The sequence below is a fragment of the Mustelus asterias genome, chromosome 11 (genome assembly GCF_964213995.1).
Source record: "Mustelus asterias chromosome 11, sMusAst1.hap1.1, whole genome shotgun sequence".
Taxonomy (NCBI): Eukaryota; Metazoa; Chordata; class Chondrichthyes; order Carcharhiniformes; family Triakidae; genus Mustelus; species Mustelus asterias.
In genome coordinates this window covers 107,426,449-107,449,438 of record NC_135811.1, presented here as the reverse complement: position 1 = coordinate 107,449,438, position 22,990 = coordinate 107,426,449, and the positions used below count along the sequence as shown (strand labels likewise).

General features: G+C 37.4%; 3 protein-coding genes and 1 long non-coding RNA gene across 5 annotated transcripts; 1 reads left to right on the top strand and 3 right to left on the bottom strand.

Moving 5' to 3' along the window:
* Positions 1-834: 834 nt before the first annotated feature.
* On the bottom strand, positions 835-2,881 carry hoxb4a (homeobox B4a). Its single transcript, XM_078224225.1, has 2 exons — positions 2,412-2,881; positions 835-2,080 (listed from the first exon to the last, which is right to left on the bottom strand). Exons 1-2 carry the CDS (start codon positions 2,815-2,817, stop codon positions 1,761-1,763), a joined length of 726 nt encoding a protein of 241 aa, XP_078080351.1. The 5' UTR covers positions 2,818-2,881; the 3' UTR covers positions 835-1,760.
* On the top strand, positions 2,601-22,460 carry LOC144500783 (uncharacterized). Its single transcript, XR_013499011.1, has 3 exons — positions 2,601-2,735; positions 11,764-12,076; positions 21,758-22,460. It is a non-coding gene; the product is annotated as an uncharacterized LOC144500783 (long non-coding RNA).
* On the bottom strand, positions 15,080-17,478 carry hoxb5a (homeobox B5a). 2 transcript variants are annotated; one of them, XM_078224224.1, is made up of 2 exons: positions 16,795-17,478; positions 15,080-16,032 (listed from the first exon to the last, which is right to left on the bottom strand). In XM_078224224.1, the coding sequence occupies exons 1-2, from the start codon at positions 17,327-17,329 to the stop codon at positions 15,782-15,784; spliced, it is 786 nt and encodes a 261-aa protein (XP_078080350.1). In that variant the 5' UTR covers positions 17,330-17,478; the 3' UTR covers positions 15,080-15,781. The 2 variants fall into 2 exon arrangements, with proteins under 2 accessions (XP_078080350.1, XP_078080349.1); XM_078224223.1 differs by having other exon boundaries at positions 15,080-16,035; positions 16,795-17,474.
* Positions 19,141-21,164, bottom strand: hoxb6a (homeobox B6a). Its single transcript, XM_078224222.1, has 2 exons — positions 20,595-21,164; positions 19,141-19,990 (listed from the first exon to the last, which is right to left on the bottom strand). The coding sequence occupies exons 1-2, from the start codon at positions 21,151-21,153 to the stop codon at positions 19,731-19,733; spliced, it is 819 nt and encodes a 272-aa protein (XP_078080348.1). The 5' UTR covers positions 21,154-21,164; the 3' UTR covers positions 19,141-19,730.
* Positions 22,461-22,990: the final 530 nt, after the last annotated feature.

The window sequence follows — 22,990 nt, the reverse complement described above, 5'->3', positions numbered from 1 at the left end:
TTGCATTTGGCATGAATATTTTTGAAGAATGGGGATGGGGTAGGGTGGGATTACCAGTTACAAAGTCAAAATGTAGTTTGGTAATATTATTTGTTAAATTGCAGGACTAAGTCAAAACACGTGCATCAGTGAATTAAACTCTTGAACCAGAGAATATTTCTCCCAAATGTAGAATATTGTGTTGTGCAGTGATATAAATTCCAGTTAGGTTTTCTTTCGATATTTGCTGCATTTTCAGATTCCAGATTGCATATGCAATGTGCTATACGAAAGAAAATTAAAATTAATATGGAGCTTCATCTGACAAAAGAGGTCATTTGTCTTCTTGATTATCTATTTGCTTGTCAAAGCTTGAACCATTACACCCTCCAATCCCTTTCCAATACCCAAACGCACATGCACAAAGAAAAAATGCTAAAAGGTATAGTATAAAAAATAGAAATGGATTTAACTTTAAAAGATTAAGGATTGTACAAGAGAAAAAAGAGATCTGGTAGTGATCCTAAACAATTAAGAAATAACAGATAACTAGAGTGAAGTAGCCAATCTTTAAAAAGAGTGTTTTCCAAACTTATTACTCTATTGTATTATTGTACAATACATCTATATCCACAAACAGGTATAAAGGCCTTTAACAATGTAGGATAAGCATTGCATTTGTTTTGAGGTGTACCCATTCTGGCAATATTTCCACCAAGCCAATGTCCTTTGTTATCACCCTGGCCAACTCACACAGATGGATGAGCTTAGAAAAATCTGCAGTCATGTCACCAGATCATATTGCTTCGAGAATTGGACCAGCAGACTAGGTATAAATAAACAAAGGAAAAGATACACCTTGAAAAAAATTTATTTCGGTTATTACTATTTACACGTATTTTGGTCTGGATGAGAGTCAATACATACAGAACAATGCAAGGACATAGACTGCTAACGAAAATACAAACTCCTGTGGGCCCGAACGATGTAGCTGCTAAACTTCATAGTTTGGAATGTCATAAAGAGTGATAAGGAAATTAAAACAGTTTATCTACCTAACCGTCCACTTCTTTCAGCTAATGTACAATTTACTAATACTAAGGCCAGAAGCAAGTATTGTATCGTGGCTGTACAAGTCACATGCAACATTTTCATAACACTTTAAATAACTTTGTTGACATAATTTATTCCTACATATGATCTTTACACGTTTGCTTTTAAAGTCGAACTACATACATTTTTATTGGCACCGAAAGTAATATATTTGGGATCTTAACGTCTGAGGAAATGGAGTACATGTCAGTGTAATATTCCAAAGAAAATACCCAAAATGTTTCTTTTTGTAAACCCCATTGGAAAATGACTTCGAGCTTAAAACCACAAGGGCCATCTTGCCGAACTGCTTCAACATTCTTGTTGTGAGTTTGTTTTTGTGTGAATAAAAGACAGTTTGTCATCCCAGGTTGACGAAACGGAGCCTCATTTATTAAAGTGTTCGTTTGCTGTCGAGGTAATCGTAGGCATAGAGTTCATCCTTTGTACCACCAAGTAAACATGACAAATGGGGAGACTTTGGCGTGATTAAAGATGAAACGAGGATTCATCTTTGCCAATCTCTTCTGAAAACTGCAATCTACAATATTACTTATGGGGGAGGGGTGAGAGGAGTGGGCAAAATCGGAGTATTTACAGCTTAGACTTTGCCATTATAAATAAACAGTCTTTCAGTTAAAATTCTATGCTTATGCGCGCGTCTACCACTTTCTCTCCCACAAGAGCAGCTATAATGTGGCTGATGGTCCACTTGGCTCCTGGTTCTGAGAGCTTCCTTGCGATTGATGACTTGCAGAGGATGAGGAGCCTGTAGTAGACCTGATTTTGGTATTTGGCAACTTGTGGTCCTTTTTCCATTTCATTCGCCTGTTCTGGAACCATATTTTAATCTGTCGTTCTGACAGGCAAAGAGAATGGGCTATTTCCACCCTGCGTCTCCGGGTTAGGTACCGATTAAAATGGAACTCCTTCTCCAGCTCTAGAACTTGCTGCCTCGTGTAAGCAGTGCGGGAGCGTTTGGGTTCCCCTCCTTTGTAATTAGGGTTCACTGAACAAAAAGCAACAACACAGAAATAACTGACTGAACACCACGAATCTCACAAGGAATAGAATTAGTGCACTTAAAGTAAGCATTAGCGTAAGAAAAATGTAAAAGTTCACTTCTATCATTAACTGCTGCTCAAAGAGATCTGAGCGGCTTGGACACAACACATCAAAGGCACATGGCCAGAAGTGTAATTGTACTGCAATAAAAATTTATGGAGGATGTGATTACTGACCTCCAGATAGGCGATCGTAAATCTAAAGAATGGCTATTTACAGTGGGTGCAATAGATCCCGGGCTTTCAGGTGGTAAAAAGCCCAGGCAAACGACTCACCGACGTTTATATGTAATTTCTTCATCCACGGATAAACCACAGGCTCTTTGGAACAAGGAGTGTTTTGGTTGCTGAAGTTCTGACTGCAAGAGGGCGGTGGGCTTGGAGTCACCGAGACACACTGGTGGCCATGCTTGTCTAAGTGGTTCTGCAGGCCGGTCTGCGATTGTACGTGACCCCTAGGCGCCACGACTTGCTCGCCCGAGCCCTGGAGGTTGCTGCAAGAGGAGTAGGGCTGCTCGCTGTACGCTGACCGCGGGTACATCGCCTCATGCTGGAACCCGGGCTCCCGTGCCCGGGTAAAGTATTCCGGAGAATGGCTTGGTAGGTAATTGTTCTGAGAATACTCTTCACACGGTGGAAATTTAGGGTCCACATAGTTAGAATTAATCAAAAACGAACTCATGACCTTTAATATCTGAAATGCAAAATAACTCAAAATTTTTTCTAACCCAGCCGTTTTTCCTGTTACCTAAACCCTCCTACTTTACTGTCAAGTGAACAAAGTTAGGCGTTCATGTGACACCGGCAGCCAATGGTAGGTCCCGTTCGATTCCCGGATAAGGAAATAGAATTGGACGTTGAATGCTCCCAAGCTTCTCCCCTAAACAGTTTTTGATTACAGCATTTAATGTGCCTTTTTTATTCCTAAAACTTGGCAAGTTTGCAGATAGGACCTTTTTCCTTTAAGTCCGCTTTGCAGAATTGACGTCGTCCAAACGGGTTTGTTATATGATCACTGGTTTCTTACCAGTCGATATCACTTCCAAAAAAAAGACTTAGCTTTGCAAAAAAAACATAAAATAGGACGTTATATGTTAGAATCTATCCATGGCTTGTAAATCTTTTTGTAATGGCAATGCTAACGCCTTTGCAGAGCTTGGGGAGGAGGAAGGCGTTTTGGCTGGCAAAGATAAATCGGGCTGCTTTGGATCAATAGAAAATTCATCAACTAATTCAGGACACCTAAGTCAACAAATTGCATTTAGCAATGCATTAGTCTGGCGATTTTCACCCAGAATATCTCTAGTTGAAACGATTCCCTGCGAAACATCCCCAGAATACGTACAATTAAAAAAGAGAAAAATATTTCAGAGGTAACAACCACACGCAAGTCTAAACGAAGTTGCCCATGTTCGATTAAGATCATGGTCCCAAAGAGTGGAAGGAATATTAATACACGTTTGCCTATTGCTACATTGAATGCATTTCGTTGACTTTAATTAAAAGTGTGCACTCTGCAATGGGACAACTACATCCTTTTTATTTGTGAAACCGCAATGTTTCAGAATTCTCGAGAAGACATGACACAAATAACTGCAACGTTTTATTAAAAATGATACATATAAACTCTGAAGAAATCCACAATTAACTGAAATTAAATAATTGAAGATGCTCATATACTTTTAATGTATGGTAGACTGCAATTTCATGGACAGCAAACGACATGCGTGGGGGTTTCGAATTGATTAATTTCTAAGTCATAACAAACCCTGTAAAGCTGACCATTTTAACGGAGGTATGCGCGGGATTATCGAAAAAGGTAACAGTAACATTCCATATTTAAATGACGTAACAAATACAGCACCAGAGTGCTGAGAGTTGTTGCAACAAGACTGAAAAGGGAATAAAAAGGGCAGCACGTCATTCCAAGCAGCAGTCTGATCCGCAGAATCAGGTAGATGAATACTATGTTTCGCTTTTATTTATTTAGCTATAGTATCGATTTGTACGAAGAAGATTCTAGGCGTGAACATATTCTTCTGTCTTCCGGGTGAATGTTGTAGCGTTTGTGTCGACTACATACTCCCCTAGATACGAATTTGTGACCACAACTTTGTCAACACAAATTCGGATCTACAGGGTATATATAGAGGACAGACATATTTTTCAGCATTTTTGTAGCCCAGAGACGTTCAAGAACATCCATGTAAATGTGCACGCATCATTGAACCAAGTGCACATACATGTGTGTGTTTTATATGTATCTGCACAACTTGAGTGAGGACCCCTTTCTCCGATTTCTTTCAGCAATTTGTATTGTCATTCATGCATCTTTTATGAAAAATGAGGCGCTCCGTTTTGCAAATGTAACGAAAGTAATGTCAGTAAATTTTGAACAAAGTATTCTGGAAGAATCCAAAGAATCCACTTTGAGGGCCAACTTCGAATTATCGCACAAGCACACAGCCAGCAGTCAGATCTAAAGCGGCCAGATAGGAGGATAAGTCACATGTGATACTTTCCCAAAAGTTTGTTTCCAGCTGCAACAGAGACAAAGAAATTTTCTTTATATTTAATTTATTCAGAAGCAGTGGAGGAGTCTGCACGCAGTGGTTACATAAATCTTACAGCAAACATTGTGAAAATCATGCACCCTCCGCTCTGATAAATTCCTATAAAAGAATGAGTGTTACTGTGATGTACCTGGGTGATTTATCTTTATGTAGCACGCGGCCCAAATAGTGGGTACTAAAAGACCAACTAAAATGACCCGAGTAATTTCCTTCAGGGTAACACCTTTTTTTCTTAAATACAATGGCTGCCATAAATTGCCCATAAAATTACATATTACAAATGTTACCAATCTAAATTAATTTACGACGGAGAAAAAGAAATACCAAATAGTTTTAACACAAAACTCTTTTATGAATAGGGACCAATGTTGTTTGCACCATCCGAACTTGTTTCAAAGAACCCTATTTCCGATAGTAATAAAACATTAAAATGATACAGGGACTCTCAGTCCTCCCCCGTATATAAAAAGACTTTATGGCTTTTTTTTAAAAAGCCCCTTTTTATAGGACTAGCTTTACGATCATGTTGATCACTGCCATTCAAACCTTCCAAAAATCAGAAGAGGAATTTTATGTAATGTTACTCTGGTCCAATAGCTTTGGCCTTTACAGCTGTGTCTTTTAAACATGTTTTCACTATCGCAGTTAAAAAGGAAACGTGGAGCTCTTTCAAAGGTGTCTTTTCATAAAAGATCATCCTAGTGCTTTGTTTAACTCGCCGTAATAAAAATGTCGACATTTCGGAAGTTTGGAAGATGAATATATTTACTGTCCCTATCTGCTCTGCATTTCAAAAGAATCTCGCTACAGATTGCTATCCTAACAGAGGATGCAAACATCAGCGGGATGGGGGAGGCCTTTTCCCCTCCTGTTTGTAGCTTGCCATAGGAGAAGTGAAACGCAGGCCTCAACCTTACTGTAGCAAAGGACTCACGACAGCCAATGATAGTGATTTAAACAATTGAACATGCAAATACTATGAACATACTAAGTATACTTTCTGTATTAATATAAATATCAACATTCTTTATATATTTAGAAACACGGCGGCAATTAAGTGATTGCGTTTAATTTTGCATTACTGGTATTTAAATTACATATTCTGATCATTTTTGCAAAGTTATTTTGTGATATTCTGTTTTAAGCACACTCAAACGCACACCTCTCTCAACATCGACCCCAACTCTTCCATCTAATGAGGTTAGTTCAAGGCTAAACATGTCACCAAGTTACTCCTGCATCTTAGAATACTTTTCTGATTGCGTTAAATCACATACATACCCTCTCACACACACAAAAACCCTTTTGTCTTTCTTCCTCTACATTCTCAAATTATACATTACAGAACGCGCTGGTTTGGGCTTTGCAAAAAAATCGAACAGAGAGGTCGAAATTACCAACTTCAACACAAACATATTCGTTCTCCTTTGTCTGTTCTTGCACTGATAACATCTAGTTAGAGTAAGGCTTTCCAGCAGCCCTCTTTTTTCCCCCATTCGAAATGCCTAGCAGCTTTTTAAGAAGTGGCCGAGAACCGGCCTGGTGAACATTTTGTTTTCTCCCTCAGTTTTCGTATTAATCTCATACACTGACAGTCTTTGTTAAACACCAAGGCGTGCCGTGCGTCCGAGTACATTTTAATATTTGTTAGACGCTTTGACCTGAGTTTCACCCCGCTCTTGGACTCTCCCCCTCTACAAGTTCTATAGTATGGATAGGTCTCTCAGTCATATTGAATTTTGCTCAGGTCATTACGTTTGAGAAAAATAGCAAGGCAGGAGTTTACCCAAAACAGCAGTAAAGATCTGGAAATTCTCTCAAGCATTGCATGTTCTGTGATTCCATTAGCATCAAATATTTATTATACAAGTCACAGCTCTAGTCCTCTATTGGCAGATACGTACCCAGATTCCAATTTGAATAACAAAAGTAATTAATAGATCTGTTTTCTTGTGCATGCTTAGTTGCATGAATATGAAATGTTATCCTTTTCACAGTTGCATATTTCATGTATTATTACATTGGATTAGTCAAAGAATAACATAAAGAGATAAGGCATCAGGCGAATAAAAAGCCCCAGCACATTTCACATTTTGTGCATGTGTGTAACAGCGAATTGATTTAATTTGTTGAAGACGATTGTTTTAACACGTCAGAGGATTTTCTAATTAAAACTAAGGAGAATACGCTCACTCGACACAACCCCCTCCAGGCAAATGTCAGCAAATTTGTTGATGAACTTATATTCAAACTTGCTCAAACTATATTTCATTTCCTTCTCCATTTTCTCCTGATGCATTTTCTATCTATTACCAGATTAGTAAAACTGTCTCGGTACAGTGCTAAACACGGAGACATGCATTTATAAATATGTTCACGTATTTTCCAATTCCAGCATGTTATTTAGTATACAAAGTAGGAATTTCAATTTCATGCGAGGAGTTTGGTGAATGTTGATTTTGAGTGAATGTTTCGGTTACGATTGAGCAAATTGCAGGTTTATGACACCGATTCAATCAATTGTTGTTAGCTCGACGTTCTTGGCGAAATGCATTGTTTAAGTCATATGTTTGTTGCCCATCATAACACAGTCATAGTTGGCATTAAATGATATAAACATCCCCATGGTGCTGTTACTGTTCGTGTTGATGATTACTTCCCCTCCCCCTCAAAAAGAACCTTGTATATTATAGAAACTACAGTGGCCTAAAATAACGAATTTAAGGTATTGAATAAACAAGTATCTGAACAGACATTTATAGAGAATACATACAAATACATGCGAACTTATGAACAGAAAGAAAACAAAAGAACGCCCATGTGATTTCAGGTGAATATGATCTTTTCGCCATTTCCGAGTATAGACAGCTTGTTTAGTGCCGAATTTAAGCCGATGCAAAACAGTTTTATATGCAAAAATAGTGTTTTGTATTCCATTTATACCAGCGAGTGGAAAGTAAATATATAATCCCCACTTTGCCATAGTGACCATATTTCAAAAAGTACTCAATTTGCTGTAAAAGCCCATTGGGGAGACCTGAGGACGTGAAAGGTGCTATGGAAATGCTTTTATATATATATATATATATAAAGTACAAGTAAGTTATGTAAGACATAAACATAATCTAGTCATGATTTTTAAAAACCCTTAAATTCCATTCGTTCTAATTTCAGCTATGGTAATTGAAAATAATAAATATATCTCTGCTGTCTTTGTAAAAAATAAGAAAAGGTATGCGGTTACACATTGATTTCACGCTTACAATATTATCTTATATAAAAGCACTAGTTTCGATGTGAATGGAAGACAATGCAAGGTAACTAGAAGAGCATGTAGCCCCTAATTCTCCCCTCACTCTCTATAAATGTGTGTTTGGAAATACTTCTGGTAGCTTGCTACACAAAATGTTAATTCAAATGTAAGAGCTTGTATATTTACTTTGAACAGATTTATTGCAGAGCAACTATAGTGTAAACAGATTTAAAACGTGTTCGGTGCGCAGAACGACCCCAAAGCCATTGCCTTGCAGACAGATTTAAATGCCTTACTTTGTTTAAATGATCGGACAACATGGTTTGCAACACTTAAAAAAAACTTCTATTGGGTGTAGTAAGCAACAAATACGCATTAATAATAATTTAAAAAGGACTAATACCTACTTAATTTAAAATACGTTTGACTCCTATGGCAAGAAGTTAGATCGATCTTATTATTTTCTTCACTTTTGTAAAATGGAATCAAGATTCCCACAGTCTCTCTGAATGGGAACACTTCATTCTAAGGGTCTATGTGCAGGTAACTGGATGAAAATTCTAAAAGCAAATGCGTGGAGAAATGAAATGTTTAAGAATATGCAAAATAATTTTAGAGTCTCGTGTTACTGCTTTTCGTGCCTGACCTTGCTTTATGTGATACTTTAAACCCCAGCAATTCGTCAATTAATTCCAAAAACTCTGTCTCTACTTTTTAAACTCCCTTGTGCTTTCTTTCTCCATTTACACCTATACATGTCAAGATTGTATATGTTTGAAAATCTGATGATTGTACATGAGCTCCAATTTTACGCGCTATTTTCAAATTAACTTGTATAATGTATACTTGACTTGACTTATCTTATGTCCTCTTGTCCTGAAAAATCAACAGACATTTACTATTCATCCTTTTTCGTCATATCACCCATTATAAATAAACCGTTTTTATATCCATACAAGTTGACTCTCAAATGATTTTAAAAGCTGATTACATCTGGCGGGAATTATTTGTCTTGTCCATTTGTGTTTTCAAAGTCTCTTATAACCTATACCGCAGCTACTTCCGTCATGGATATTGTGATTTCTATTTATTGTGCAGTGTTCTATAAAAGGGATCAATTAATCCTCCCTGTTTTTGCAAAGATCGTGATCAGGATAGTTAGCTGTTACCCCCACCCCCACTCCCACTTCTCTGTCTCTCTCCGTCTCCCTCGTCTTATTTTACCTACTTTGTAGATTGTTGTTCATTGCTAAACTCTACTTCCACTTCCACATCATTCTTCGGTATCATTTTCTCATCTGTGCCGATAGCCAAGATCATCCCTTTTACCATTGACATCGAACTGGGTCTATCTAAGCAGACAACACCAAGTCACGCACGACGTAAACTTTTGACCCTCCACTTTTTGACCCCTTAGCTATAATGCTGTACTAACAAGCCCCCATGAACAGTTTCAACATCGCAATCCTCAGACAGTATTGCTGTACAGTTTTGTTTTCCCCCCACGAGGCTCGATTTTATTTTAACTTTAGTGCTGCTTCACTTAAGACATATAAGCTAGAAATCGAAAGGTTTTATTGAGATACTGGAATTTCTTGAAAGTTGGGTTTGAACTCTTCAAAAATATATTCTTTTTCTTACCGGCACAGTTTGAATGAATTTATATCACTATTCGTCAAGAAAAATGTACAAACTGAAAGGGTGAGTTTTGAAGAGACAAATGACTACAGCACTTAGAAACTGCAGATAGTGCATAAGTAGAACATTTTGGGGAGATATCAAACAGACTCCTCCGACTCTGTTCCACCAGATTAACTGCAATGGAAAGGCTGGTAAGCGTTGTGGCAGAAAGGAGACTATAATGACTATGAACTTGGTCTGAAGCGGGCTCTGGTGGCGGATCCGACACGTTACATGTGTAAAATAACCCCCCTGGTTCTGTTAGTACTTATTTCAAATTCTGCTTATAAATCCGATTTTGCTTGCGGAAAAATATCTTAAGTTGTTAGTAGCAAGATTTTTTTTCGAAACCTTTGTCAGTTTTTTCTATTGTCTGCGTTACGTGTGACGTTACACTGGCAGTAATCATGACTTGTTTAATAAAAGCGGAGTATATTTAATATAGGGAAGCAGCTCATCAGAACAATCCCTCAAGAGATGAAGCATTAACAAGGGTTTTATATTATCTTTGTCATCAGATTGTGTAATAATTTTAGAATCTTAAATGCAATGCAAAATTAAATTAAACCAAATTCAATTCAATTCAATTAAGTCGTAGTCTTATTCTTTAAACGCTGTATAACGAATACTGGATAAAATAGTTCAGGATATTGGTAGCACTTTCTTGAAACTGAACGAATAAGGTTTTCTATTGCAAAATGTCTCGTTCAGATGCATAGCAAATGTTAGGCATCAACCTTGTTTAATGTAATCATGGATTAAAAATCTGCAAGGCCTGTGGACCATAATAAAACAAAGCCTTTTCTACAGTATGGGGAATATTATGTTGCCTGATACCAATTATATTTTGGTTTATAGTTTTTTCTTTCATTTAACAATTTATTAAATGAAGTAGATGTATCGAAAATAATAGTTATATGTAATTTAAGATCTCACCTTATGCCCGTGTTGCATTTAATTAGACTATGATATGTATGCTGGCCTCGCTTAGGTCGCACGTTCTGGAACAGGGTGCCGGTTTATGGCCTAAAGTGATCCCAGTTACTGGCGGTTGAAACCACGGGGAAGAGTTAATGATAACGTATGAGATATGAATGCTTTTATCTATGCGTCTGCAACTAGATGTTTAATACGGCGATATAATCATCTGACACCTTTATGACTCCGTCGCGCGTTTGTGTGACTGCCTTTTGTTCCCGTTTCCCCCTAAATTACAACCTTAACCCAGTCCTCCTATCCATCTAGTGACTATAAGCGCACCAGATGCACATCACCTTAAGGAAAATACATCACCTTTAGACTGTGCATTTAACCTGATAGGGATGATTATCGATCCTGTACGTTTCTGTGGAACAGATAATTCGCTTCTGATAGTATCAAGAACAGATACATCTGTGTTAGAAGGGGAAAGAAACAACACCACTTTCCCTGAAACCAAATTAGTAATGTTACAATTCACTATCGATTCACACCATAAACGTCGATTTTCAAAGAGGAAGGGAAGCCCGGTAACTTCAAATAGATTGGGAATGAGTGGGAATGTTATTTGTGTTTTAGAATTAATTATGAAATATTTATAATGACTTTCTTCCTAGTTGAGTTAGCTGCAATTGGAACCCATTCAGTATATTTCTCGAACAGGGAAAATCCAGTCATCAAACATATTTGATGCTATTTAGCATCCCCTTTCTTACACTCAACTGTAACATTCTTGGCCGGGTTTAATATTTTTAATAACTTATCAGTGTCTACCAAGAGCCTATATATATTTGTCTTTTTCTATAATTATTTATGCTCTATCAGTTTCTTACTTACACTAATTATAAACTATTATATCAAAGTATTTCCTCAGCATCCTGTCTTTAAATCAGGTTGAGGAATCTAAATGAAGGGCCAAATGTAGGACACCGCCAAGGCTGAAAAGAATGGTGGTGTAGGAAGTGGATCTGAAAGTGACAGATTATTTTGTTTCTGAGCAAAACAATGCGATATTGCAAAGAACGGTCTTATCTCAAACTCAAAACCATGACCCATTTTCGCTGTAATACTCACACGAATAAAATATGTATTCAGGAATTTGAAAAAATAGCATTAATTGTTTCTCTCTCCCCTTTTACAACAGAACGTTGAAGAAAATCATTCAGTTCCACTGAACACTGTGAATAAAATGAGAAATGAAATGCAAGACCACAATGTACTTCCTCCATCAGGGATGTGTTTTCCTGTTTACCCATTGGATTTCCTCAGCTATCAGCGCGGAAAGGCAATAAAAAAAGATGACAGAAACACTTCGACTTTCTGAGAGAAAAAAAACTTTGACTCCTAACATTGATTTAAAAAGCTCCCTCCCCCGCCCCCAAACTGCAGACCGGAAGCGGCGAGAATTAAAAACTTGACGGATTCGAGGACTATGTCACAACAATGATTATCAACGGGTGAGAAACTTGACATTTACTGATGAGAAATGTCAAAGTATAATTTTCCTCTTGTGTATCTACATTTCTCCTTAGACTAGTTTGTGATCGCACAAGTAATCTTTACAATGAACCTCAGAATTTGCAGACAATTGTCAGATTAGCATGACAGGAAGTCCATTACAGTAAGGGTGATACTCTTGTTAAAGAACTGTAATATACAGTAAGTGCAGTATCTAAATAAAATCTAACTAAATTATAAAAAGTTAGTCCATACTTGCTTCGGATAATTATTTGCTGTAGGATCAAAGGATATCTGTTTGCGTTAAGAATCTCTTTAGCCTAACAAATTGATATAGCACCTATTCCCCTGTCTCTCACTTCAACTTGAAACCCCAAAGGAAACATTTTCGTATAAAAGTCTGCACAACGTTCAATTAGTCGTACTTAAGAGTCACATTTCAAAATGATGACATTTATAGAGGCTAAAAGTCTGTAATTCAAAACTGACAGCACTGCAAAAGTTAAAGGCTATAATTTTGAAGTAGTGATTGGGTCTCGAGTATGAGTCCAGAACTGTTGCGAACAGTATGGCGCACTTAATAGTTTGGAAATATTTTACTAGTCCATCATATTTTACAATTGGCGATGGGTGTTTCTGGACATTTTGGACATTTAGGCCTTCTAGCGCATATTAACATTTCTGCTGTTCCCTTGCTCACCTTGACGACATAGTGAGTACTAAAATAGCTCAGAGGTTCGGCACCCCAGCCTAACTCAAACCTACTGATGGAAAGTTGAAAACAAGTTTGCGAGACACCGAAGGTGAGGCAGTGGAGAAGGTGGGGCGGGGCAGTAGTTTAATCACAAAAAATCATTATGGGTCAGTCTGAGATTAGATTCCACCATAACATGGCTGCTTTTAAGTAGCGCCCTCTTTGCATTTAATCTTTGCAAAGTTTTACGATATTATACAAGCATTGTTCTTGGATGTACCTTCCTTTAAACATTAAAACAATGACGATCCATTTGACTTATTTAAAAAGATATATAATGATTAATTTTTCGGCATTCAGTTAGTGGGGGTGTTTGCATTTGGAACACTAATAAGCCAGTTAGTGCTTTAAAAATAATACAAAGACGTCCTTGACTGCACAGGGCCTTCCTCAAAAGGCCGATTTCCTTTTTAAACAATATATGTGAATATACTACAAAAGGTTACACTAATCCACACGTGACAATGCTGAACTGCCCGTTTTCCAGAAGAATGATGTTCCAGGAAATTACAAAAACGCGGTTGATATTTTGAAAATAAAACGCAGTTAAGGTAGAAACGAGGAAACTGCGTCCAGGTTGAGTTAGGTTTTGTATCTGGACTATTAACAAGAGTAAACTTTACACTGGATCAACAACTAACACTACAAATATGTTTGAGCATTCCTACCCCCATCCTTGCTCACAGCTAAAACTTTCAAATTCATATTTATTTTAATCTTTGCTCCAAAGTAAAGATTAACAAATCAAGTTCTAAAATCAAAGCACATTTTTGTAATTGCATCAAGTACACGGAAAAAACGAATTCTCAACCACGCAATATAGAAAAAGAAACTCAATGTAAATACAATTGAACATCACAAACATTTAAGTCTATTTAAGTAAAATAATCGGCCACGAGGAATGAGGCCTATTAATCCGTCCCACCTTATCTTACGTCTTTTCACAACTTGGGCCCATTGCATTGATTAAGGGATGGAAAAATATATTTGTAAAAGCTATAATCTTTCCACTACTGTCAATTAAACATTTTTAAGGTTTTTGTTTTATTTTGGACGCTTCTCTGCGCTCTGTTGCCAGGAGCCAACGCGTCGTGGTTTATAGTTCGACGTAACTTACCTTGGGCTGTACAGTTCCATGTGATTTTAACTGTAGTCAGTAAAGGTTTTGGACCCTACAGGTCTGTCGAGAGAGTCCTGCTCTATTCCTCTAGAAGACTAGTCGTATTATACGCTTACAGTCTCTGCAAACCCAGTCAGATAAAGTTCAGCGTCACTAACATTACACAGAATGTGAAATATATTGTACCTTGTCAACTCCCCAGAACCATAAAACTAACTTTAACGACCCCACGTGACTTTTGAGAGCCAGTAGGGGTATCTGCCTGCGGTATGGGCGATTTTTACGATCTAACTTTGAGATAAATACCCAATTCATTTGACATCCCAATGTCATACCGACTTCTTGTATATGTAGTTTGTTATATTCACAAGGGAAGCAGGCACTTTGCAGGATAGACCTAATATTTGCTGTGTGACTTATCAGCTACCGATAAGTACTGGGACGTTCATTTGGTAAGTTGAGTTTAAACTAAACTAAAGGTTACCTGTTGCACAAAAATGAAGCCAGGTTTACAAAAGGAACGCGTATAATTCGTCATGTAGACAAACTTCGAAACAGTACACCTTGTTACTGTACAAGTCTCTTGGGACATGGCGCAGAAATCAAGTCCGAGACACCCTATTTTTTTCGAAAATACACGACAGCAGCGAACAGAAAACAACCCTGTTGAAGTGTTTATCTAGAAGATGACGGGTTCAGTTAGATCCAGATGCAAGAAGTCAACTCACATAAATACTGACTTTAAATATAAACGAGCTACTCAGCCGCGCACGCAAAACAGTAAGACTTAGATAAGATTTAGGATTCAACATGAACGCTAAACTAATAGAACCAGGTATGGTTACCTTATAATAATATCTTATAGAAGTGATTACAAGTGATAAAACGAGAAGTAATCAATAGATGTTAATGAAAATTCATTATGTGCGTCGTTAATGTGCCTTTATAAAACACACAGGACATGAAGTTAAGATATCAAAAACACGTAACAATATTCAAATGTCTACTAATATTTATTATATGAGATACCAACAATAGGTATTCCCCAGATGCAATAGAACGCATTGCACCGGGTAATAAGATACCAACGTATTTACTGTCAACATATTACACTTCAGAGATAAGGGATGATTATCAGAAACTTTTTACTTTATTTCGAATTAAGCTACAAACAAATACAAAAAGCTTGTTGGCAGCAAACTGTAGGAGCTAAGCACAGTTGTCATTCACTTCCACAGAAAATATGCCATTTATCACTCTGCCCATTACAGACTAGCTATAGGCAACATTATAAACTTTTTTGTATTATTTACAACCATTATAACTCACTAAATAATCGTGTACAATCATCGCTGATTTCAGAATCTATCCACATGTATTACCAAAGATTAGAATTCTACATGGAATTTCGACATACAGACGTTGCTTAAAATCACGGACAGCATTAAGGACAGGAACTTACAAGAACGTGGTTATATTTTTCAGAGGTGATAGTGCAAGAGCAAAGATTTCAGCTTTTCATCAGCGTGTGGGAGGGAAAGAAGATCAAATTGTACAACTTGTGTCAATTATAAATAAGTTATACCATTTACAGTCCACAAAAACCATGCTACTTTTTCAAGACAGCACCAACAGTTCACTGACACAGATATACTTAAGACAGCAACAAGCATTTAACAGCGGAAAGACAACACAGGTTAAAAGAAAAAAAATGTTAGCAGTACCACAGGAAAGTTTAATTCATCTTAAATATTTAACAACACGCGGAGAAAAAGGTGCCTCGCTGTACAGTACTGGTGCACGGTGTCTGTTATTTTTACATTTGATTTGTTAGGGTTGAAAGGCGCTTGCTCCGGCCGTCATACTCATGCTTTTCAGCTTGTTGTCCTTTTTCCATTTCATTCGCCGGTTCTGGAACCAAATCTTGATCTGCCGTTCTGAGAGACACAGAGCATGGGCAATCTCTATCCTCCGCCGTCGGGTTAGATATCTGTTGAAGTGGAACTCTTTTTCCAACTCCAACGTCTGAAAACGTGTATAAGCAGTCCTGGCTCTTTTCCCGTCGGGTCCACCCATACCATCTGCTAATAAATACAGGAAGGGGTTTTTTTTAAATCCAAGCTGAATTATCTATCTCCTTGAAAAAATCATTTGAAAATATATTTTACACTAGGAAAGTTGGAAGATGATCTCCCCCACGGCCTCTCCGGACATGTATATCAAAATGAAAGTATATTGTCCCAATCTGAATTGCTATTAATTATCATTTTCCTTTTCATTGTCTGACTATGTAACCTGTGCCTTGACGGCTGCTCTTCTAATTATCTACACACAGACACACGCACACACACACGCTCTCTCACACACACATACCAGATATGAACAGTCACACACATGCACATATACATGTTCATACATTTTTTAAAAAAGTCTGAAATTGCAAGCAGATCCATGGAAAATGGGTCACGGCAATACTGACTGTCTAGGGTTGCTGCACAGTTCTCTTTGTTATTATGCTGATCTGTGCAGCACAATTCTTAGCTTTCGATACACTAGGATCCCATATACCATAAAATATTTGCAATTTATCCGCATTAAATATAATTATTTTAATATTTACTGAATTCTGTTGGTCGAATTGCGCATTATATTTACACACACGTTATAACATTGTTGTTTAATGATTTAAATTAAATTTACGGAAAAATGTTTAGTTTAGTTTCTGTAGAGCAAAGAAACACATTGTTCATATTTTGTGTCACCTAGGTTGCACAATAGGACACCATGAATTATTACCTGACCACAGAGCAATATTTAGAGTGATAAACAATATTAAAGTGTACCATGGCCAATGTGCAGTTTTCTCATCCAAGGAAATATTTGTGGCTGCTGTTCTGGTGTTGTTGCTTGTGCTGGTTCTTGCTGTGCCCTGGGATGGTTGTTGTTGTTGGTTGGAGTGCCCTCTTCGGCATCCGAGGATGCTCCGGCCTCGTCCATTTCTGTAAAATTACTTGCTGAACTAGAGGAGGTAGTCGGGTCGGATGGGGAACCCTTGACTCCGTGACTGTCCTTGCCGGAACAAGGAAGGGGTTCTGGAGATGAGAGGGTGCAGCTCGCTGCTTGCCTGAACCTGGTTTCTGTAGCTGGAGGATAGCTTCTGGACTTTTCTGTATTAACCACTCCAAAGTGGTTAGAGGAAGCTGAACGGGTGATGCTAAGGTCCATACCATTGTAGTTGTAGCCGTAAGTGCCTGAATGCATGGTGCCTGAATCCCTGTATGGTCCGTTCTCGGAGCTGCTCGTCCCATAATTAAGTAACTGATAATCCGGGCCATTTTGATAGCGACCGGAGAATGAGTTTACAAAGTAAGAGCTCATTTGGGTTTTTTTGGGTTGATTTGTGGTTGTTAGTCGTTATAACCCAGTCCTGCACGATTTATGATATATTAATGAATTATAGAAATGACTGTACTTCGTTCGCTTCTATGTATGCGGCCAAATATGGGGGGTGCGAGTCGGAATCACGTGCTTTTGTTGACCAGTCGTAAATTCTCACTGATGACCTCAAGGGGTAATTCATGCTCTATGGTTACAAATAATGACGATCCGAGAATCGTTACGCCATGTGAATGCGAGGTTCCAAATGGTGGCCAGGTTTGCAGAGTGCGCCACCTACTGGGCTCCGTCTCAATTACACGAATTAATGTCATTGCTTATCTATTAACATTGGTATTGTTGTATAAATAATAAAACAACAAAAAAGTTACCTTTTAAATTTACCTACCTCAAATCAATATTTTCCAATATTGCATTGCATTTTGTTACACATCTTATTTAACTTTTGACAGTGCATTTGTTTAAAAGCGCTAAAAATCAAATATGCTGAACATAAAACGGCTATTCAATTATCTTGCAATTGAATTGGAAATCACGTTTTATAGCTATACTTGGAGTGGAGCAATTTATTTCGTTTTTTGACCAGATACATTTAAAAACAATTAACTTGCCATCCTTGACTAGTCAGTTAAATGTACGCGCGTTCATCGACTTACCTTTGGTCCTGTCGTTGTAAGCATTGATATTTGCTAATTTTATCGTTCCTGTATGTTTGCGGGACTGACATTCGTTATGAAATGTTGCGTATAAAGTATGCTTTTTTTTCAAAAAAACTTTTATCTTCAAATTGCACAGACTCTTTCAAGACAAGGGAGAGACTAAATTTTAGAAAGTTCTAATTTGTACCCTGGGGCACTCCATGGGCTGCTCGAGCAGCACATTTCTTTTCATTAATGTGCTTTGAAGGAATCTACTTAGAAAATATGTTTGAACTACCTTGTATCACCTCCCCAATTCAGGATTAATATGCTCTTTTAAAAAATTACCATGCAATTTTTCTGATTTAAGTGCCAAAGTTAACAATGCTAATTAACATTCTGGAGACACGACTCTTTCATTTGCGTTCTTTTATACAGTAAGCACAACCCCACTAACGTTCTACGATCTTTTAGCGAGTCCGCGTAAATCCTTCGTACAACTCACCTCCTAGAGGTTCGGTGAATAATTAGCACAGGCACTCCAGCATTTCTGGGGGCTCAATGTTGTCTTATATTGTGTGAGGAAGGATTAAAGTTCTAATATGCATTATACAAAATGTGATGGGGTTTGCGGGCATGCATCGTTATGGCTGCAAGCTCTAACTCCTTTTTAAGGAAATGTGAGTTAATAAGATGGTGGCATGACTGGGACGCACATCTAGATAGACGTATGCCGAGAGGCATTCGCTTGCTTGTGTAGCGGAGAATAAAATATCTTGAAACCAGAAAAGCAGTTGTGAAAAGCCGCAATATCCTGTGCTTCCTTTCTGCATATGCTGGTTGCGAATTTCAAAGATTTGCCTGGTATCATTAGCCAATAATGTTTCTATAATCCAGTATGCTTTTTAGAAGCGGGCAATAAGCTGATTACTGGAATGAAATTTAAATTCGAAGGGAAATCAGAGATAAATCAATTACGAGAAATTCAATGAGGACTGTCAACTTTTTGTTTTGTGATAGATCGCAATCTAGGCTTGGATAAGCTATGAGTAGAGATATTGAAAATGTAGTTTTTATAATATGTCTGTCTGTCAAATCATCAATTGGTTTTCATGCATATTATGATTCTTAAATTGAGAAATACACATTCTTTTTAGAAAAAAACTTTTTATTATCATTCCAAATAAAGATGCCTCATTTTAAAAAAATTATCACGCATGCTACAATCACATTAATTTAACAGAAAACAAATAAAAAAATAACCTCTTACTCCATTTTAAGATATTTGCTTTTATTTTTCTCTCTCCGTTACGAAAACAATCCAAAATACAATATTTAGACCTCATTGTGTGATTTACACACGCACACACACACATTTCCACACACGCACGCATACATTGATAAAATAAATCAAAAATAGTCGCTCACATTTCACAAAAAAACATCCACTATCATTAACTTGAGAGCTGAGACGAACGTCAAAGAAATCACAATATTGCAACAGCTCAGTTGAGATGCAGAATCCATGGAATACTCCTAGTGTTTTTAAACTATTGACACCAATGTAAAATATTGCCTGTTTGGCTAGACCAAAGGAATGCATAACTTTATAATAAATCTCACAACAAATACGGAAATGTACAACTCCACTGGTGCGCAACAGCAAACAAAATGTAAACTTTTAATATCCATTATTCATTTTTAATTGAAGAACTGCATAGCGTTCCCCTTTCTTTCTGTTGTTTTCACTCTGCTGATTTTTCCTCTGTTTCCTCTCCGCTTAATTGCGAGGAGCTGAGCAATTTGTTCTCTTTTTTCCATTTCATGCGCCTGTTCTGAAACCAGATTTTGATCTGGCGTTCTGTGAGGCAAAGTGCGTGTGCAATCTCTATCCGGCGCCTTCTGGTCAAGTAGCGGTTAAAGTGGAACTCCTTCTCCAGCTCCAGAGTTTGATATCTAGTGTAGGTTTGCCGCCCGCGTCGTCCATTTGGATTAAATGCTGAGGCTTTCCATTAAAAGTAAAGGAAGAGGGGAGGAGAGAGAAGGGAACAGAGAGGCAGATGGACAGACAGAGGGGGATAAAAAAACAGTCGATTATTATACGTAATATGGAAATAGTACTGAAGCATATAAATGACAAGTGAATCGCATTGATTATATTGGACGCTATACGTTAAACTACTGAGTTTGATAATAAACTGTTTGATGAGTACCTGCGATTCTAAAACGTTAAATAATGATTTCCATTCATAGTATGGTTACATTCTGTTCAATTAAGACTTTATAACTGGTGGGCCTGTTGGCTGCACAGTAAAATATTAAGGGAAAGTAAAGTAACAGATGATGCCTCATATTTAAAGGTCAGCGTTGCATTTTATATACACATGCATATTAATCTTCTGTACTAAACGTCGGGTTTTAATGAATTATTCAGTATCTCAAAATATGAAATGTATTAAAGAAATAATCGAACGTTTAATTTTCTTTTCTGAGAGGGGTTTAAGAAATTAACTGCTCATCTATTTCTTGCTAAGTTCAATGTAAACTTGTATTGAAAAGTTTTCTTTCAACAAATATGTAAAACGCAAAGTATAAAGGTGTAAACTTACCACCACTGGAGTTCATTCTTTGCATCCAGGGGTACACGGGAAGCGAACTCTTCTGATCATCAACCTCGCCATATAAAATTCTGTTTTGTGCACTCTCGTATTTACGTTGTTCAGAGTTAAAATGCGTTGGATCTTCCAGTGAGTGGTATTTAGAATTGGTAGAAGAGGCGCCGCATGAAGGGTCTTTTTCCCGATAAAAACTAGGGGCACCGTAATCACAGGGTGTCCGATTGCACCCATATGCTCCGTTGGCTTGTTGGTAGTAAGAGGGTGACGGGTAGTTTTTATCCTGCATGCTTGTAACCCCATATGTGGCCGGGTAGTGTCTTAAAGGATCGTAACCGGAGGAATATAGCGGAATCTGCCCAAGGAAGGACTCTTGCCCACTGGCAAGAGTCGCCGGGAAAGTGGAGTTCACAAAATACGAACTCATTTGTTGGCTGTGCTCTGTTATGATTTGTTGTGTATTAGTCCAAGTGCCTGTGCTATTAGCAGTTAGCGAGATGGGTTTGATTCGGGATGGCCAAATGCCAGAAAGGACAGCAGGAAATATAACCATCTGATCATCGACTGACCAATGGCAATACTGTTTGATAGGAAAATAGCACCCATGAGGGACTTATCCATGAATCAGAGACGCTAGCAGAAACCGGCACATGTGATGGGAAAAAGTCCCAAACATAGAGAGAGAGAAAAAGAAAAATCAACAGAAACACATAACCTTTAGATTCACTCTGCTAAAATGAATCAGATGTATAAGAATGCTGAAAGTTGTGCATCTGTTTAGATGCCTGTGCAGACAGTGAAATAATTTACTCACTCAAACTAAAGAGACAAGCAAAATATAAAGCCATCCAGTATCCGTGTATTCAGATAATAATTCACTAAACACTTATTAACCCAATTTTATTGCTTTCTCCCTTTTTAATCGGAGGTCGGTTTTGTGTTCCTCACTGGTCTGGCTTGCATTATGATTGTGAAATTCAAGATTCTTTCAGTATGTTTTACACATAAGATGTTTCCATTAATATTTCCAGCTCTGAATGTTATTTACCATAATAGTTTCGTTCTCATATTGTGTTGGATGTATAGAAATATCTTGGTGACTTGTATATCATACACTCCAGAGATCCTGATAGTGGTTTGTTGTGCTTGTGTTGCAGTTTTCTCTGTGTAAGAATGTGGTTCAGCGATGCGGTTTAACTTTGAGGCACCAGAAAAGGGGATCAAAACAGCAACTTTTAATCTTTAATTGAAACTACAAAGCGAACGGAAGAAACTTTACAAAAAGAAAAGACAACTAAACCAAACACCCAAAAGGGAATCCCCAGCGGAGTAGGACTCAAAACACTCACTGCGAAGAATCTCCAATTTTATATTTTAAAATTTCCAGAATAAAATTATGAACAGCATGTTTTTTAAAAAATGCTATAAAAGACAAACACCGAACAATGCAGAAAATAGCTAAAAATTCAATAAATCTCCATCTTGTTAGATAATTGCCGCCTTTGTAAAATGAAACGATGGTTGCGTCCAAAAGCAGCAAGAAGGACATTCGCTGATTGAAGTGTGAAGATATGTAACTGTTTATATCAGTGAGTACACAATTGATAGTCTCATTCCGTGTATTTAAACATATACGTGCGAATATTGCTTAAAGTCTATTGTGTTAAGTACTTAAGTACTTATTGTGTTAAGAGATAGCCGGGCGATATCTAGGACTACGCACAGGGTGGAAGTCTCGACATATTCAGATGGGTACACAGTACTTCAGAAATCATTGAAAATTGTTCTTCTGATTTCTGTACTTGATATTATGTTGTACTCTTAAACTATGTCTTCTAGAAATAAAATATTTTGCATTGCAATATTTGAATTTCGTAATGTGTATTTGTTCAAATGTCAGCTCCATTAGGTTTCCCGCTTTAAATTTACTTGTCAAATTCACCATAAGGTTCTTATTTTTAAAAAATACGCAGACATGTTGCGTCCGTTTGTGTGATTAGTGATTTCTTTAAAAAAAAACAGTTTTGGCCACTTTCATTTTATATAAAGATGCATAAATATGTTTTCAATAGATATAATTATTTTATCATTTATGACTATTAAATGCCACAAGTGTCAGAGAGTTTGTGTTGGACTTTAAGGATTTATTTTTAGCAGTTCCTCTGGAAGGCATCACTTCCTGATTTCAAACATCTGTTTCAAAGAATCATAAACTGATTAGTGAGCACATGGCAGAAATTAAAGAAAGACTTCTCTCTTGGTACTGGTTCATTTTCAGAAACGGGTTGTTTTCTTGTTCTAGAAACAGTGCTTTGAGCATGCTGAGAATCTATAATACAAGGCAAAGTGATACATTTTTCCACCTGAGAGAGCCCTAGTTTGGAATTGCT

Excerpts from the sequence above, each read along its gene's own strand:
- hoxb5a (XM_078224223.1), bottom strand. The coding sequence starts at position 17,329 with ATGAGCTCTTACTTTGTAAACTCATTCTCCGGTCGCTATCAAAATGGC. Across the intron at positions 16,036-16,794 it reads AAAACTGCACATTGGCCATG|CAGATGGTATGGGTGGACCC; the intron begins GTACACTTTAAT and ends TGTATTTATTAG.
- hoxb4a (XM_078224225.1), bottom strand. The coding sequence starts at position 2,817 with ATGAGTTCGTTTTTGATTAATTCTAACTATGTGGACCCTAAATTTCCA. Across the intron at positions 2,081-2,411 it reads GAAATTACATATAAACGTCG|TGAACCCTAATTACAAAGGA; the intron begins GTGAGTCGTTTG and ends CTTTTTGTTCAG.
- hoxb6a (XM_078224222.1), bottom strand. The coding sequence starts at position 21,153 with ATGGTTATATTTCCTGCTGTCCTTTCTGGCATTTGGCCATCCCGAATC. Across the intron at positions 19,991-20,594 it reads AAGAATGAACTCCAGTGGTG|CCTCAGCATTTAATCCAAAT; the intron begins GTAAGTTTACAC and ends TTTAATGGAAAG.